Source organism: Ictalurus punctatus, chromosome 7 (genome assembly GCF_001660625.3).
Source record: "Ictalurus punctatus breed USDA103 chromosome 7, Coco_2.0, whole genome shotgun sequence".
NCBI classification, from domain to species: Eukaryota; Metazoa; Chordata; class Actinopteri; order Siluriformes; family Ictaluridae; genus Ictalurus; species Ictalurus punctatus.
This window is the reverse complement of record NC_030422.2, coordinates 10,342,224-10,359,182: the sequence shown is the minus strand read 5'-3', so window position 1 is coordinate 10,359,182 and position 16,959 is coordinate 10,342,224. Positions and strand designations below refer to the sequence as shown.

The 16,959-nt window shown below is 40.1% G+C and overlaps 1 protein-coding gene across 1 annotated transcript; it reads left to right on the top strand.

Moving 5' to 3' along the window:
• Positions 1-4,786: 4,786 nt before the first annotated feature.
• pls1 (plastin 1 (I isoform)) lies at positions 4,787-16,695 on the top strand. Its single transcript, XM_017472654.3, has 16 exons — positions 4,787-4,928; positions 5,083-5,190; positions 5,651-5,811; positions 6,014-6,143; positions 6,654-6,786; positions 7,231-7,312; positions 9,125-9,290; positions 9,885-10,027; positions 10,259-10,354; positions 10,946-11,141; positions 13,703-13,781; positions 14,110-14,224; positions 14,762-14,895; positions 15,230-15,353; positions 15,797-15,921; positions 16,016-16,695. Exons 2-16 carry the CDS (start codon positions 5,121-5,123, stop codon positions 16,143-16,145), a joined length of 1,884 nt encoding a protein of 627 aa, XP_017328143.1. The 5' UTR covers positions 4,787-4,928; positions 5,083-5,120; the 3' UTR covers positions 16,146-16,695.
• The last annotated feature ends 264 nt before the right edge of the window (positions 16,696-16,959 follow it).

The following is a 16,959-nucleotide window of genomic DNA, read 5'->3' as shown; positions in this document are numbered from 1 at the left end:
CTTCAGAGATCAAATTTTCACATCTCACTTTTCTCTTTCACATCTCACTTTTCTTTTCTCTGTGTTTGTGTGTGCATAGTAGAGTGTATGTGTGTATAGACTTCAGAGATCAAATTTTCACATCTCACTTTTCTCTTTCTGCATTGTTTATTTCTCAGTCCTCCATCCACAAGGAGAAGAATATGAACACTACAGCTGTTTCTTGACACGTCCTGGTGCGGATTATTATCCTGGACGATGGACGCTGACCTTTGGCGCTTTTCCTGGGCTAGAAGATCCAGAAGCACCATGACAGGTGAATCCAAAAGTCTGAGTCAGCTAATGAAACTGAGTTGGATTCTGAAAAATTATTTTCCTCAATTGGAATGGTAATATACAACACAGCCAGCAGATGGCGCCACATACGCCATCATAAATAAATCGGCTTACTATAACATCGTCTTTTTTTCTTTTTTATTTTGTTTATCCTATTCACCTGTGCCTCGTCAAATGTATGCAAATTAGTGCATTTTAAGTAGTTAACGCCTAATTTGCATATCAATGTGGCGATTGTGATGACGTTATTAGACACAATTTTTATTGTATTCACCTGTAGGGTCTCCAGTAAGTACAGTACATTAGCCTGTATTGCCTTGATATATTGCTTTAGGTCAACTTTAGCATTAGCTAGTAGCTCATGAGTCATGCATGTCAGCAGGACAGTTAACTATATTTGTCTTTTGGCTAAAAGCTGTAAAGTCAAGGCACTGGTAGCTTATTCTTCTGTTCAACACCACTCACCTCCACAGAAGACAAGAAAACACAACTGGGATAGGAGCTGGGAGGAGCTACTGCCTGCCTGTCTGTGTGTCTGATGTGCTGATGTGTGCTCTGCACTGCTGTGCGGATGGAGAGAGAGAGAGAGAGAGAGAGAGAGAGAGAGAGAGAGAGAGAGAGAGAGAGAGAGAAGGGGGGAGGGAAAGGGAGGGGAAGGGAGAGAGAGGGAGAGAAAGGGAGGGAAAGGGAGAGAGATAGAAGCAGGGAGGGAGAGAGGGAGGGAAAGGGAGAGAGAGAGAGGGAGGTAGAGGGAGAGAGAGAAGGAGGGAGGGAGGGAGAGAGAGAGAGAAGGAGGGAGGGGAAAGAGAGAGAGGGAGAGAGAGAGAGAGAGAGAGAGAGAGAGAGAAAGGGAGGGAGAAAGAGAGAGAGAGATGGAGGGCATCGGAACTCAACAAAGTCTGATCTCCTGACCTGATATTTATATTTTTTATTCAATAAATATATTTGGGCAAACAGGAATATATATATATATATATATATATATATATATATATATATATATATATATATATATATATATATATATTCATTTATTTAAAAAAAAAAGAAGAAAAAAAGCATACCACAAAAAAGGGCACGTTCTCTCGAGGAAGAAAAAGGGCAGGTGCTCAAGCCCCCTTTGATGTCTATGTGTGCATGTGCCTGACTATACGACCTGTCCAGCGATCCGCCACCGATTTTGTTTAATGACAAGTTTGTTTAATGAGAGGTCGTAAAGGACCAGATAAGATTAAATCACTTAAAACAGAAAATAACACGACAGAGTATCATTCCAGCCAAACGTTTCAATTTGTCCCTTTACCTAATGCCTGATAGATTTAATAAAATCTCAATTTGAATTTTATTTGTCACACTATTGCTTTGTCTATGTCAAAAAAAACCCCAGCAAATTTAGAAATCAGTTGAAACCCCGATCAGCACATTAATGTAAATATTGACATTATACAGAATTCTACAAGCAGATACATTTAAGTGTTAATAGGCATGTACAGGATAGCTATCAATACCTGCACAAGCCAGTCAGCTACTCTCATAATTGTGAAGGGGATTTTGTTTTAAAAGGTCTTTCTAGACCTATAATTATTGTATGACGTTTGATTTGATATATTGTCATGCAGTGAGTTTGGATGGTTCATTTCAAGCTTCTGTTCCTGGAAATGATCTAAGCTCCCATTCAAAGCAGTGCTGCTTAGACGTTTGTTGCGTTTCCCTAAAAGGCAACAGACGAGCCTGGCCTTTGCTTTGTGCAGCTGATAACCATTTCCATTGCAAATGTGTACAGGCAGCAAGGAGCTTTAAAAGGTAAAGCTACAAACATAAAGTCTTCTTCAAGTAGCAACATTTTTTTTCTAAGTTAGGACGTAATTTACGATAGATCGCAGTCTACGGTGGAAGGTTCCAGTAGAAGTTCATCATTTGTTTGTTTTCGTTTGTTTGTTTTCCCCCATCACCAATGAAGCATTCAAAAAGCAACTGAAGCTCTCGATTTTGCTCTCTGACATCAGTCAAAGTTTACAGAGCCGATCAGTAATTACCTTGCCACTTAGGGGCATGCTGTTTTAGGAAAATAATAATAAACAGGATGCTGCAATGCAAAGGTATTGTCACCACCGTGAAGTGAATTATTGCGATGTGTCATGTTACAGAGAAACCAGAAACTTAAAAGTTTCATCTTTAGCTCTGACTGTGATAAAGCACTGACGCTGGAGACTCCTTCCATAAATGTAAAATAAGGAAGAAAACCTCACTATATCGACAATACACGTATTTTCTTTTTTAGTCCAGTCATGTGGAACGTCCTCCATACAAGTCCTCATGCATGTTGTTACTACACAAACAAACACATTCATATAAACCTTGTAGCTGGAACTATTATCAAAGCTGCTGTTATAGAAAACAAATCAGTACCTTCGGACGAATTGGAATTGAGAAACGATTATATAGAGTTTAGAGTCTTACACGCTATGCATGGCACATGGGCTATACTTCCCTTGTGGATGCTGTCAGTCAGAAGCGATTAATCGCAAAGCGGGCGAGTGGATAAATCGAGGGGGGCATGCTTCACCTGCTTGAAGGTCCTGCCTCTGCTTGGTAACTGATCCTACTTCTCGAGCGATCAATAATGCAGGTGGTGGAGATGCAAAGCCCCGTGACGACCTCTTAAAGAAGTCGGCATGGCTTGGTGTCAGGTGTATCAGCGTTTCTGCGTCTCGCTTCCAATTTCTTTCGTTTACACTTTATTAGGAGGAACCTCGACTTTGCCCATGAAGAGAAGCTCTAAAGTTTATCATGGAATTCCCAAGATATACTGCCAAACAGGAAGTCAATTGACTTCCTTAATGCGGCATTATATTTGACGACTCAGCAGGTTTGGTAAGCATATCACTACTGTATTAGACGTTCAGTTCTGAACTGGTTTTGCTTTTGTCCTGAGCTTGCATTTTGTATTTTCCAGCCTGATCCCTAATTGTGATGATGTTCTGGATCGGTGAACTGAATATATTTAGCATAATGTGTACTAGCAGCTGCGACATCGTAAGAGGCATTGTGTCCTTGTTTTGTTTTGTGACATATGGAGCTCTCACAAAAGCGAGTACATCTACAGATATTGTATACGTGGCAGCAAAGTACATGATACCTCAGGACACACACTTAACATAAAATGTCCCACCAGTGTTGAAATCTGTACATTTCTCAGTGCACTGGACTGCATATGGTTGCTCTCAGAGTTGACAATTTTTCTCAAGCACATGTTTTACATGTGAGCACATGTTTTACATATCAAATCCACAGGGAAGAGGCTACTTACAAAAAAAGTACAACATTTTAAAAAAAGGACCACCATTAGCTGCAGATCAAGAACTCGATTAAAATTTTTTGACCAATCAGGTGCGAAAAATTCAGGCAACCTCAATCTTTAAGGCTTTCCTTGGACCCCAGTGCTTATCATTGGAGTTCTCATCACTCCAGGCTTATAGCAAATAAGGATTCAGATAGATCCAGAAGCTGGTATAACTTGGTAAATGATCTGCACTTATATGGCACTTTACATTCACACACACGCCAATGGTTGCAGAGGACACTTCAGCATGTGGAGTCACATGGGCTGGGAATCGAACTGCCGACCATACGATTAATGGACAACCTGCTCTACCCCCTGATCCACAGCCGCCCACTTATAGCATACATCTACACCTCAAACTAAGTTAAGCAATGACACTGTACTGTATATACAAGAACCCAACATATAAAGTATGTTAGTAAGGTGTTGGGCCACCACGATCCATCAGAACATCTTCAATGCAAGTGACAACCAAATCACGTGTACATTCTGTGCAGAGGGCCGGCAAATACATGTGCGATGAATCCCATTGCATACACAAATGTAGTGCTTGTCATTTCGGAAATCATTTACATTTTGTTGATTTACATTCATAGCATTTGGCACATGTTGGTGCTTTTGAAGTCTCTGTCTAAAAAAAAAAAAAAACAAATCTTGGAGTGTCTTAAATCCTCACTGAATACTGTTTCCGAGTAATCAGCAGCACGGAAAAATCTTTCTCGATCGAGAGTCCCTGATAGTCAGTTACCCTCTTGGTACTCTAGTTTGATATGATATGATTACTACTCCGTGTGTACTGGTTGGGTGCTGAGTGTCTCTGCGCAACTGCCGTGCTTTAAACAATACTAGCCTCATGAATTATCCTACTTGTGCACACCACATGCCAGCTGGACCTAGTCCAAACACACAGGCTTTGTGTGTTTCTTTGTGTTTGCAATAAATATAAAATATTACGTTTGTATAGTCTTGGTCGATGGGATATCCTGTGACAACAAGGGAACAATATAGCACCATATGAACGGCAAAAGGACTCGTTCCTGATATTCTGTTGCACCATCAGCTGTTAGTTTAGGAAGCTGTTGCTGACTCAGAAGTGGGTGTAAAAGTGTAAAAGCAGACACGGTGAGAGAGGCCTTACCTCGGACATAGTTCATTAAGGCCGAAGGTCTCCTCCCCTTCCTTGCTGTTGTCTCGTGCGCTGTAAGGTAGGAGCTCATCTATATTCGCACAGTAGCTTGGACCTGAAGCAGGAGTCAAACCTAAGACAGAGGTACGCTCGTAGCTTGTAATTCTTTTGTTGAATTTTGTTTGTGGATTGGACGTTCTCTCTGGGTTCTTTAATCCTACTCTGCATATGGTTTGGCTGCAAAATCCAGCTTCATTTTCAGGAGTAAGTCTAAATCACACTCGTGTCCTTTCTCCAGGCTGCTTGTATGCTGAGAGAGGCTGTGGAGCAGGCACCATGGAGAACAACGTGACACAGATCTCTCGAGAGGACCTGGAGGAACTCAGGCAAGCCTTCCAAAAAATCGGTCAGTCTGTTATCACACGTTTGCTGTCCACAGAAGTCAGAATTTAAAAAATGTCAATCTTCCAAATAGAATTACACTGTCACCTGTATTATCTGTTTTAGAGTTTGATGCATGACATGGTAAAGATGATCAAATATGGTGATTACTGCAAGACTGTGTCAAATTTACCATGTTATTACATAGAGAAAAAAGACTTTGTTACTAGCCTTAACCAAAAAAGGTATAGAATGGTAGAGGAAACATCATCATCAGTCACAAAGCCAGTGATTGAATGTTTTAATTTACAATGCACAGTTTGTGAAAATGCCTTAGCACTCATTGGTTGTAAGCACGAGCTGACCTTTACTAAGGAGAACAGTATTTGGGTAACGATTGGGAGTATTTGTGTATTTGCATAGATCGGCAAATGAAAAAAATCCTTTGTCAATGCCGATTTGCTTCCCTCACTCTCCCTTCACAGACATCGACAACAGTGGTTATGTCAGCGATTATGAGCTGCAGGAGCTCTTTCGAGAAGCCAGCCTCTCTTTGCCTGGGTACAAGGTGCGAGAGATTGCAGAGAGGATCCTTGCTGGTGACACCAACAAAGATGAGAAGATAAGCTTTGAAGAGTTTGTCGTGGTATGGATAAAATTATTGTCTATTGTCATCCATTGATAATATTAGCTGCTAACACAGTAATCCACGGCATTAGCTCAAATGTCTGGATGCCTCCAGGTCTGGAGACAGACTATATTTAAGCACTCAAGCAGTGCCCATCATCTTACACCACCTGCCAACTACCACAATGTATGATTACATCGTTTCCCATTTGATTCCACAGATATACCAAGATATAAGAAGTAAAGAGTTAAGAGGAACCTTTCGCAAGGCCATCTCCAGGAAGGACGGGATCCGCTCGTTTGGAGGAACATCTGGATTATCCAGTGAAGGAACTCAGCACTCATATTCTGGTGGGCCAATCATTGTTACTTAGAGAACCGATCATTTTGGGCCATGATTTGAATTGCATACACAGTGAGGATTTGATAACAGAACTGAGGCAAGTGCTTTTGTTTAAAGATGGTGGTCTAGACACTACTGAAAAATCCCATGTCGGTTCTACTCAAGAAAAATCTGCCAACCTCAGAGACTTGACCTACACACAGATGATTTGAATAATCCTAACAGGAAGCCCAGAAGCTCAGCTTAGGCAGCTGCATAACCCAAAACTGAATACAGCCCTTTGTTCTTTGGTGCACCCAATTTGATTACTGGCATTGATGTAATTGCACGTGTAGTGCTCTCGAGTTGTTCTGTCACACGTTTGTAGCTCTTGCTGAAATCTGAGCCAGAGCGCCGTCCCATTAGAAGCGATTCATGAATTAAGTCATTTTATGGCCCTTGGATATGAACAATTCCCATTGGTAATCTGAGCCTGCTGCTTCTATTGCTTATGTCTAATTTGTCAAATTGGCCTGCAGATGAAGAGAAAGTGGCTTTCGTCAATTGGATCAATAAGTCCTTGGCAAACGATCCCGACTGCCAACATATCATCCCCATGGACCCGAATACCGACAGTCTGTTCAAATCAGTGAAGGATGGAATACTCCTCTGGTAAGCTGATTCCACCATTCTTTTCTTTATATCAGGGGTGTCAATCTCATTTTAGGTAACAGGCCACATTACACCTTGTCCAATGTCAAGTGGGCCAGACCAAATCGATTGAGTTGATTAAATCGAAGTGCCTTGCATAAGCATTCACAACTATTGAACTTTTCCACATTTTGTAGCGTTATACTCTGAATCTACATAAAATAGCCCATAATATGAAGTGTATGAGTATAAAAGTTCTGATTCCATAAGTATTCACCCCCACCCCTGTAAAACCCCTAAATTTGTTCTAATAACAGACACTTTGTAAGTAGCTACATTTATGGGAGTGTTTATTACTATATTTTGCCCCTCTAATGGAATAATTTTACTTTAGAACACGGATATGTGTTTGAATACTTTGTTGTTTGTCCGTATTGTTGGTATTGTTCATTGATTCATTCGCAGCAAAATGATCAACCACTCCCAGCGCGACACGATCGATGACAGGGTCATCAACACAAAAAAACGCACAATGTTCAACATGACGGTAAGAACTTACTCTTCATATACAATAAAGATCTCTTCTATTTAGATAGATAGATAGACAGGTAGATAGATGCCATTATCTTTACTTCTTCATAATTGTACGTTACCTTTCATGGGTCAATTTGTGTTGTTCTAAGAATTGAACTGTCAGACCACGGTCAGGGTGTGGCAGCAAAGTAGCAATGAATTCCTAGCAAAGTATTCCAGTGAACAACATAGTGGAATAATGTACGAAAATGGGCATAGTGCTTATTCAGATCTTTGTAAGCAAGGAAATTTATGTAGCTGGGCTTTCATAAATCTTTATTAAATACCCCTGCTATAGTATAATGGTGTGTTGTTGTTGTTGTTAACTCAAAAATGTACATGAGCTTCAGCCAGTGCAGTGGCATGAATATCACTGTTTTGGTTTTTTTTGCCTGGAGAAGTAGTTGGCCTACTTCCCAGGACCTGTGAAGCTGTAATATTGCAGTTTTACTGTAAAGCATTCGAGTTATAAAGGAGGACAGGATGACAGATTGTTGAATTCCAATCCAAGGGATTTGTAGTCAGCGCTCACTGTAAATGTGCCAGCAAGCACATTTAGCTGAAGACGTCCCCAAATCCCCGCCAGAGTCTTTCTGTCTGCAAATATTGCTGTTCAACAGGTGACAGAGCCGTGCTGACACACGCAAGTGCATCCAGCTTTCCATCAGAGTCACTTTGTGTCAGAACAGCAGCAAGCAGCAAGACATACTGGGCTTGCGTCCAAAATTGGCTCTCCGTGCTTGGCTGGGTCAGAATAAGACAGCCATATTGCTGCTATCAAATCCAGCTTTATGTGCTAAAGGCCAGTCAACACTTCATCCTTTTTTCATGAGCTCTCAATTTCGCCGTGTTAAAGCAGCTAGAATGAAACAGGCACATCACGACTATGCTGACCTCAGCACGGGTCTCAAGGAACTGAAGCCTCTGATTTTATCTGGATCAGCAGAGATGCCAAGTCTAGCTTTGCCAAGGTAGAACCATGCACCAATCTTCAGATGTCACTTTATAAATAAAACATGACTTACTGTACTGTATCCCAGGAAAGGAGCTACATATAAGATGGCTGTGTGATGAATAAAACACTTGAGGGGCATGCTGTTATAGGGAATTAATCAATGATGAAGCAGTATGGCCCAACATAAAGTGGAGGTACTGTTACCATGTCAAAGTTGACAGCGATATGTCAGTGAATACATTTTTTAAAAAAAACGTATAACATGAAGATAACATGAAACGATAAGCGCATCATTCTAACCAATCAGATTCAAGAATTCAACAGCTCTGTGCTGTAAGAAAAATCTAAAGGTAGAAAAAGCTATACAGGAAAAAGTAGCTCTACTTATACAACTTCCTTTATAAGTCCTGAATAAATCTACTCCTTTTTATTGGGAAAACATCAGGATTCGCCAAAGGGTTTTTCCGATTTCTCAATATTATGTCGTCTATTTCAGTGGGTTGCTCACAAAGAGAGATTTCCTTTCAGCCATTATGGCATTTCAGTTCAGTGGCGTCTACTGCTTTAAGAACATCAGATTCCTTCTCAGCAAGGTTTTTCCATATGGAAATGGACTTGACAAAGTGGTTCAAGTGTTGGTTACATGCGTGCGTTGCTTCACTTTGTTATTGTTATTTACTTTTTGCAGTGAGGAAAGGCACCATTCGGATTTCCCATGCCTTCTGCTTACACCATTTCTCATAAAAGTCTCCCGTCTTTTTTGGATGACATAAACCATAAATGTTCATTTCTCATGTAAAGACAAACATATCCATTTTTCTTGTCTTCTAGGAGAATTTGATACTAGCCCTTAACTCCGCCTCAGCCATCGGTTGTATGGTGGTCAACATTGATGCTCAGGACATGATTGCTGGAACTCCTCACCTGGTACTCGGGCTCCTCTGGCAGATCATTAAGATCGGCCTGTTCGCTAATATCGAGATCTCAAGCAATGAAGGTTAGACACACACCCTGTGCAAATAAATAAATAAATAAATAAATAAATAACCATGGTTTATATATATATATATATATATATATATATATATATATATATATATATATATATATATATATATATATAAAATTCGAAAGGAAACAAAGCTAGCTAACAACAATTATACCTTGGTAACTATTTTATGCCTGTTATAGTCTTATGACTATAGATGTACATTATGATATAATTGCTGCGTAACTAATTTAGCTTAGTAGAGAAAACTTTTGAGAGCATTAGTTTGCACAACCTTAGGAACAAATTATGATAATGGTCAAATTGTGTATGTATTGTGTAAGATTTTAGATCCTCACAATTATTTGCTCCTTGGCACTATAGCACACCACACACTTTTAATAACGTGACTCGCCATCATATATAGACAGTCTAATATATTTGACATTCATGTTTTCACTTTTCATGGTATAGTTAATGTTCGTACAGAAATAGCGATATAAAGTTTTCACGAAGAAAGGGCATTTAACTGATCTCAGTGATAGTAAGTGATTGTGCGTTTGGGTCGACGGTTTCTCAATACTACTATGCTTGTTTGTGCAGCTCTCATCGCCCTGCTCGGAGAGGGTGAGGACTTGGACCAGCTGATGTCCATGTCCCCGGAGGAGCTGTTGCTGCGCTGGGTGAACTATCACCTCAAAAATGCTGGATGGAAATCAATTCAAAACTTCAGCGAGGACATCAAGGTAGCATCACCGTGCACTGTTCTCCAAGTCGTCTTTTGAGTAGCACTCAACTTTGTGTCTGGCTGCATCACACTCATTACCTGTTATTCTTTTTGTTAGCGCTTGGTTCCGATGCCTTCTTTCCCTTTGAAGGAAATGCTTCAGCCAAATCGGAATGGAAGCATATTGCAGTAATCACAGCTCTAATAGCCAGTTATAAGTTCAACACTCTGATATTCATTTCTCTCACAGGACTCCAAGGCCTACTTCCACTTGCTGAACGAGATCGCTCCTAGAGGAGATGCAGACGATGAGATACCGATCATTGTCGACATGTCTGGCATAAACGTGAGTCTGTCCTGAATCAGAAATAATGAATGTATGAAATGCATTCTGAAGCACTGTTAAAATCTTCTGAGGAATTGTTTGTTGCTTCCTTTAAAGAAATACACATAGAGGGATCACACAGGGATAAACTACAGTATGTAAGCTATAAAAAGGTTCAAAGTTAAGCATGGATAGCAAGAGAGCCATAAAACCTGGCAGGCAAAAAATGAAGAAGCATTATTTCCTCGTACATTCCTCACATTTGGGTCAAGCGCATAACCCATGTGCAAGTTTTCTCCAGACTGTGGGGATATGGTGTACTGAATAAATCCATTTGTATTCAGCTTGATAAATGAGGCCAAATGTCACAAAGCAGCTTTGCAAAAATCCAGATGTAGATTTACTGTAGATCCCTAACAAACGACATGAGGAATGAGACGACATGAGGGAAAAACCTTGAGAGGAACCAGACTCAAAAGGAACTTTGTCCTCCTCTGGGCAACACCGGTTATAAGTGCGATTATACACAGGTGTAGAGGAGGAAAGAGTAACAGGTGTGAAATTGTGAATAAGAGTCCTGGGATGAGTACAGGACCGCATTTATGATTGCAGGAGGACGATGACCTTAAGAGGGCGGAGCTTATGCTGAAACAGGCGGCTCGACTCGACTGCCGGCAGTTTGTCTCACCTCAGGACGTGGTGGCGGGGAATCAGAAGCTCAACATGGCCTACGTCGCCAACCTGTTCAACATGCACCCGGCTCTGAAAAAGCCTGCCAACAATGGCATTGACCTCACTATGATCGAGGGTGAGTTGCAATACGCTAAAGATACTCATAAAAGACAATCGCTCAAGGCTAACAATGGCTGGCCTGACCGTCTCTATAGATTCTATTCTTCTCACAGTATAAAGCAAAACATTAAGCCACTTCCTAATGGCAGGTGTGTAAATACACCAGTAACCTTTTAGTGTAGTCATTAAGTCTGTAAATTTCAAGTCAAAATGACCTCAACATCACCTTTTTTATGTAACATGCAATGTGTTATATGATCATTTCATTATTGATTTAATATTGTTTTTATATAATGTTTTATTTATTTCCAAAATTTTTTCGCATTACCAAACATTTTCAGCCAAAGGTTCACATACTACATAAATGGGAACAACAAAACAAAAAAACTATATAGCTATTTCAGTGTATAACTATATAGCTATTTCAGCTAGCATGGCAGTTCATCCCAGTTAAATTTGAACAGCCAATCACAAATGTGATCATACACCATATATCACCGTTATCTAGCCTTTCATTTCGTCATTATAAACTATATAGCTGGCTAGCTTAGATAGAGTCGCTTAATTGTTATGTGGTATAGTTACAAGAGGTATTCTATGCTAAGCAGTACATGAAACTGAAAAAAGTGGTGTTTTAGCAAGTTTACAACTCAGATTTAATAAAAAAAAAAATTGGTGATGTAGCAAAAGAGTTTACCATGTCTCATCTTTTCTTTCCACTCCATCCTACCCAGACCTGACCCCTCCCATTGTAGGTACTGTGTTAATGCACTGTTCACTTTGCATGCTCAGGAGTGTGATCACTCTCTCCATCTACAGTGCTAAGATTAATAATAATAATGCCAACCATTCACTGATTTTTCTCTCAGTGAATGGTTTGGTTATTGGTTGTTGTGACTCAGGCACTGCTTCTGGTTAAGGTGATCATGACAGTTTTCCTGTGGCACATTTGTACAAGAGGCCACACCTTCATATGAACTGACTGGCACATTGGGTACATATCTTTCAATGGCACTGACAGTCACATAGGCCACACCTCCTTCATTGGACCTGACTGCCACATAGGCCACACTTCCTTTATTGGGACTGATACTCACCTAGCCATGCCTTGTTAAATAGAGCTGAGTGACACACTGGCCAAGCTCTTTCATTGGGAGAAAACAGTCCTGTAGGCCACACCTCCTTCATTAACACTAACAGTTACACAGGCCTTCATTAAGACTGAAGGTCACGTGGGCCACCCGTCATTCATAGACCAGGGCCAAGTCTCCTTCATTAAGTTTGACGATCACATAGGCCACGCCTCCTTCTTTATGATTGACAGTCACATAGGCCACACCACCTTCACTGTGACTGATAGTCAGATAGGCGATGCCTCCTTCATTGAGATTGATGATCACATAGGCCATGCCTCCTTCTTAGGACTGACAGTCACATAGGCCACACCTCCTTCACTGAGACTGACAGTCACAAAGGTATTCATTGAGAATGACAGTCACCTGAGCCATGCCTCATTCATTAGGAATGACAATCACATAGGTGACGCCTCCTTCATTGAGACTTGCAGTCACATAGGCCACGTCTTCTTCACTGGGACTGATAGTCAGATAGGCAATGCCTCCTTCATTGAAACTTGCAGTCACATAGGCCACGTCTTCTTCACTGGGACTGATAGTCAGACAGGCGATGCCTCCTTCATTGAGACTTGCAGTCACATAGGCCATGCCTTTTTCACTGGGACTGATAGTCACATAGGACACACCTCCTTCCCTGCAGTGATGAGCTGAATTTATGTTGTAAAACTACAATATCAAGAGACTAATTCCTGACATTAATTAGTTTATATTAGTTTTATGACAGGCTGAAGGTCCACTATATGATTTGTGCTTGCAACATTATTATAAGCGGCAGAATAATTATTTATTACAAAACAAAACAAACAAAAATAACAGAAAGGGGGTTGAATTACTGTATGTGGGTATGTAATGATGAAGCACACACAAGTGTGCAGGATTTTTTAATTCCCATGTTCTGTTCACTAATTAGTAACTGATTCGGGCCGTCTGACTACATTTTATTTTAACATTCACCGAAACAGACTTTCCTTGCTCAGGAATCCTCCTGATTGGAGTATATAAATCAGAGAGCACAACTTGTGATCTCCACCTATTTAACAAATCACTTATCTGCATACAGATGGGGAAAAGATGTGATAGTTCATCATGACTCAGTTTAGTGATGGATAGCTGGTCTACGTTTAGGTTTTACACCCAGTGTTGGATGTCCCAGGAAACTATTTCAGCACATTTCAACAAAGGAGATCGGTCAGTAAGCAAAAAAAATGATGGACTGTGAAAAAGAGTCCAATACATACAAACTTAATGTTGATTATTGTTCCACAGTTAAATGAACCATGTTGACTTTTGGGGTTAAAAGCATGCGAGTGTGCAGTGATTCTCTGAACAAGAGACTGAGACCTTTTCCACACCTTTTAGTGCATAAACTGGACAACACTTGCTGAATACCTTGGACAAGTGTGTAATTTCCACATCAACTGATTCGATCTCATTTATACAGGAGAATCCCGAGAGGACAGAACCTTCAGAAATTGGATGAACTCGCTGGGGATAAATCCGAGAGTCAACCACTTATACAGGTAAGGCAATAGTCTACAGACTATGACAAAAAAAAAAGGTTGGTCTGAGGTTGGTCACCTGCCATGTCAGTCACCTTGCCTCGTTTATTGGCTAAACTTACCAAATTCTAGAAACGTAATCATTCATACGGGTGGCAAATATCGAATATAAAACTTTCATTTATTGTAGAAATAAGCAGTCATCATTTTGAGACACTTTCTCTTTGTTTCACTTAGTTTAGAAATCCTACTAGCTGCCTACGCGATTCATCCAGGGTTACCAGTCAATGTTTCAGAAATTCTTGACTACCACAAAGAAGTGAAAGGCCTCTTTATGTTTATTTTGCAGTGACCTGATGGATGGCCTGGTTATTCTCCAGCTGTATGAGAAAATCCAGGTCCCCGTGGACTGGAAGAAAGTAAACCAGCCTCCGTATCCTGTCCTTGGTGCCAAAATGAAAAAAGTTAGTATAAGTGTACAGTGAAAAGGGGTTCAAAGCCATATTTTCTGAGCTTTAAATTGCTGAAAACAATACAAACAGGCAAAAAGAAAAGCTAACTGCTCTTATTGTAGTCATAAATCTATTATCTAGGGCAAAATAGGTTTAAAAAAAAATTTGCAATATAAAGAAGTAAACATTTGCTTTATTACAAAAAGACTACAGAAATATAAATGATTATTACACGTACTATTCCCATTTCTTCCTTCCCAGTTTTTCTATCCTTTTTCATTTGGGAATATGAGTAAAAAGTTTTTCTTTTAGTTTATGCCCCTTCGTCCAACTAGACATCAATACAGTATTTCACACAGCCTGGTTCAGGATATGATATGCCAATGTATTCAGTTATGTACATATTATTTCCCAAGAGTACGACAGACCTGTTCAACATTACACACGTCGTTTACATTTATCGTAAATATTCCTGTGATTCCTGTAGTATGTATGAAGTGCTGCATTATGGAGGTCATTCTAATAAAGCGTATCTGTGTGTGTTCCAAGCTGGAGAACTGCAACTACGCTGTTGATTTGGGCAAAAGGGAGGCAAAGTTCTCACTGGTGGGCATTGGAGGTGACAATATCAATGAGGGCAATCCCATGCACACGCTGGCCCTGGTGTGGCAGCTAATGAGAAGGTACATCACTCGCCTGTGTGCTGTAACTGTTAACTGAGAGGCACACACGGTATATATGGATATGGAAAGGTGTACATTGAGCTGATTTTCTATTCATGGATTTCTAGAAACTTCATGCTCTTCTGCGTTTCAATTCTGTTGTGTACGTTCCCTCACTGTTAGGAAGAGCAAAATGAGAAAGCTTAATAATTTCAATTGCTGCAGCATCCTGTGTTTGCTAGTTTGCAGTCATGAATCTAATGACAGATTTGATATGGTTGCATATATGTGGGTGTGAGTACTTTGGACAGAGAATTAACAATAGTATTCCATATATTACATGTGCTACATGCAGGTACACCCTCAAAGTGCTATCTGACATTGGTGACGGAGAGAAAATCAGTGACCAAGTCATAGTTGACTGGGTGAACAGCACGCTGAAAAATGGACAGAAACAATCTACTATCAGCAACTTTAGGGTAATTCAACTATTCAACACGTCTTCTCTTCTAACTTTCAAAGTGCTGGAGGTCATTTTCTTTTTTCTTCCAACCTGTTCACTAAGGCTTCTAGTTTTTTATTAGGGTTCTACCTGATGGACAAACCAAAGAACCCATTAAGGAGCTGGATGGAATCTGGCAAAGCTGGAACTTATATTTGTATTTATTAATTTGGTGGATAATTTGGAGCCCAGTCCAATCCAATCATATAAAGGGTTAAGGTTGGTACTCAGGAGATCTGCAGCCAGATGCACCATTAGAATGCAAGTTACTAGGCTATGATAGAGCTTGTGTTCTACTGGTCCAACCTTCAGAACTAACACTGCCTCGTACAGAGCTAGTCTTTAAATTAGCGTTTTACCATTTGGTAACACAACTACGCACCATTTGGGTTTTTTTTCAAAACATTTCAATGCTTTCAGGACAAATCGATCAACACCAGTCTCCCAGTGATCGATCTGATTGATACGATCGCACCCGGAGCAATCAGAGATGAGATGGTGAAGAGGGACGACCTGAGTGAGGAGGACATGCTCAACAATGCAAAGTAAGTAAATCTTCAAGCGTTAAGACTGTTAATCCACAAATTGTTGATCTGACACAAAACGAACCGAAAACTTCTTTCTCTCTTTCGTTCTCAGGTACGCAATCTCGATGGCTCGCAAGATTGGTGCCAAGGTGTACGCGCTGCCCGATGACCTGGTGGAGGTCAACCCCAAGATGGTGATGACTGTGTTCGCCTGCTTGATGGGGAGAAGTCTGAAAAAGTGAAGGCCTGATTGGTTCCGATTATAATTTATTATCCTGAGTACGGGATGGCATATCTGTTCGACGGTCTGTTTGACGTTTAATAATGACGTCACATGTAAAACATATTTCTGGGTGAAGCGCATACCCTGAAATATAAGATTTTGTGTTTAAACAGGTGGAGTTGTGCGCTTTTGGAGTTGCAGTTACTGTGTGAATTATACCAGGAATTTTTCATAGCTTTCATCACGTGCTGTCTTTCAGCTCCTGCATTTTCTGAGCATCACAAAAAAAAACAAAAAACATGATCATTGATCATGATATCGTTTAAATTATCCTAACTCACCTTTTCATTTAATATGATCTCCATTTTCTATTACTTTGTCTTACTTGTAGTGAACAAGTTGATTTGTAGAACAAGGAGATGTTGACTAATCAGTTTATTTTGCTAGCAAGGTATTATGCTTTATTGCATCAAACTGTTGTCTTGATATTTACATAATGTTCATAAATGTTGTTTGCTTCCAACAGCTCATTAAATGTAGTAAAATATAATAATAAAAAAAGTAGTCAATTTGTGACTAGTTCTTTATATCAGTATGAAATGTCAGACATCGGAAACAAATGTCTGCATTCCAATACCTCTATATGAAAATATGTTGGTTACACATTTCCTTTAGGTTAAGTATGACTTTTGAAGCATTATTAAATCTTAGTTGCTTTCCCAAACCTGGGGTCCAGCTGCATAAACGTCCAGAAGAAGCCAGGGAACATATTCATTAGACTCAAATTTACACTTAAGTTCCTCCACTCCAACCCTGGCAAACCATGTATTCAT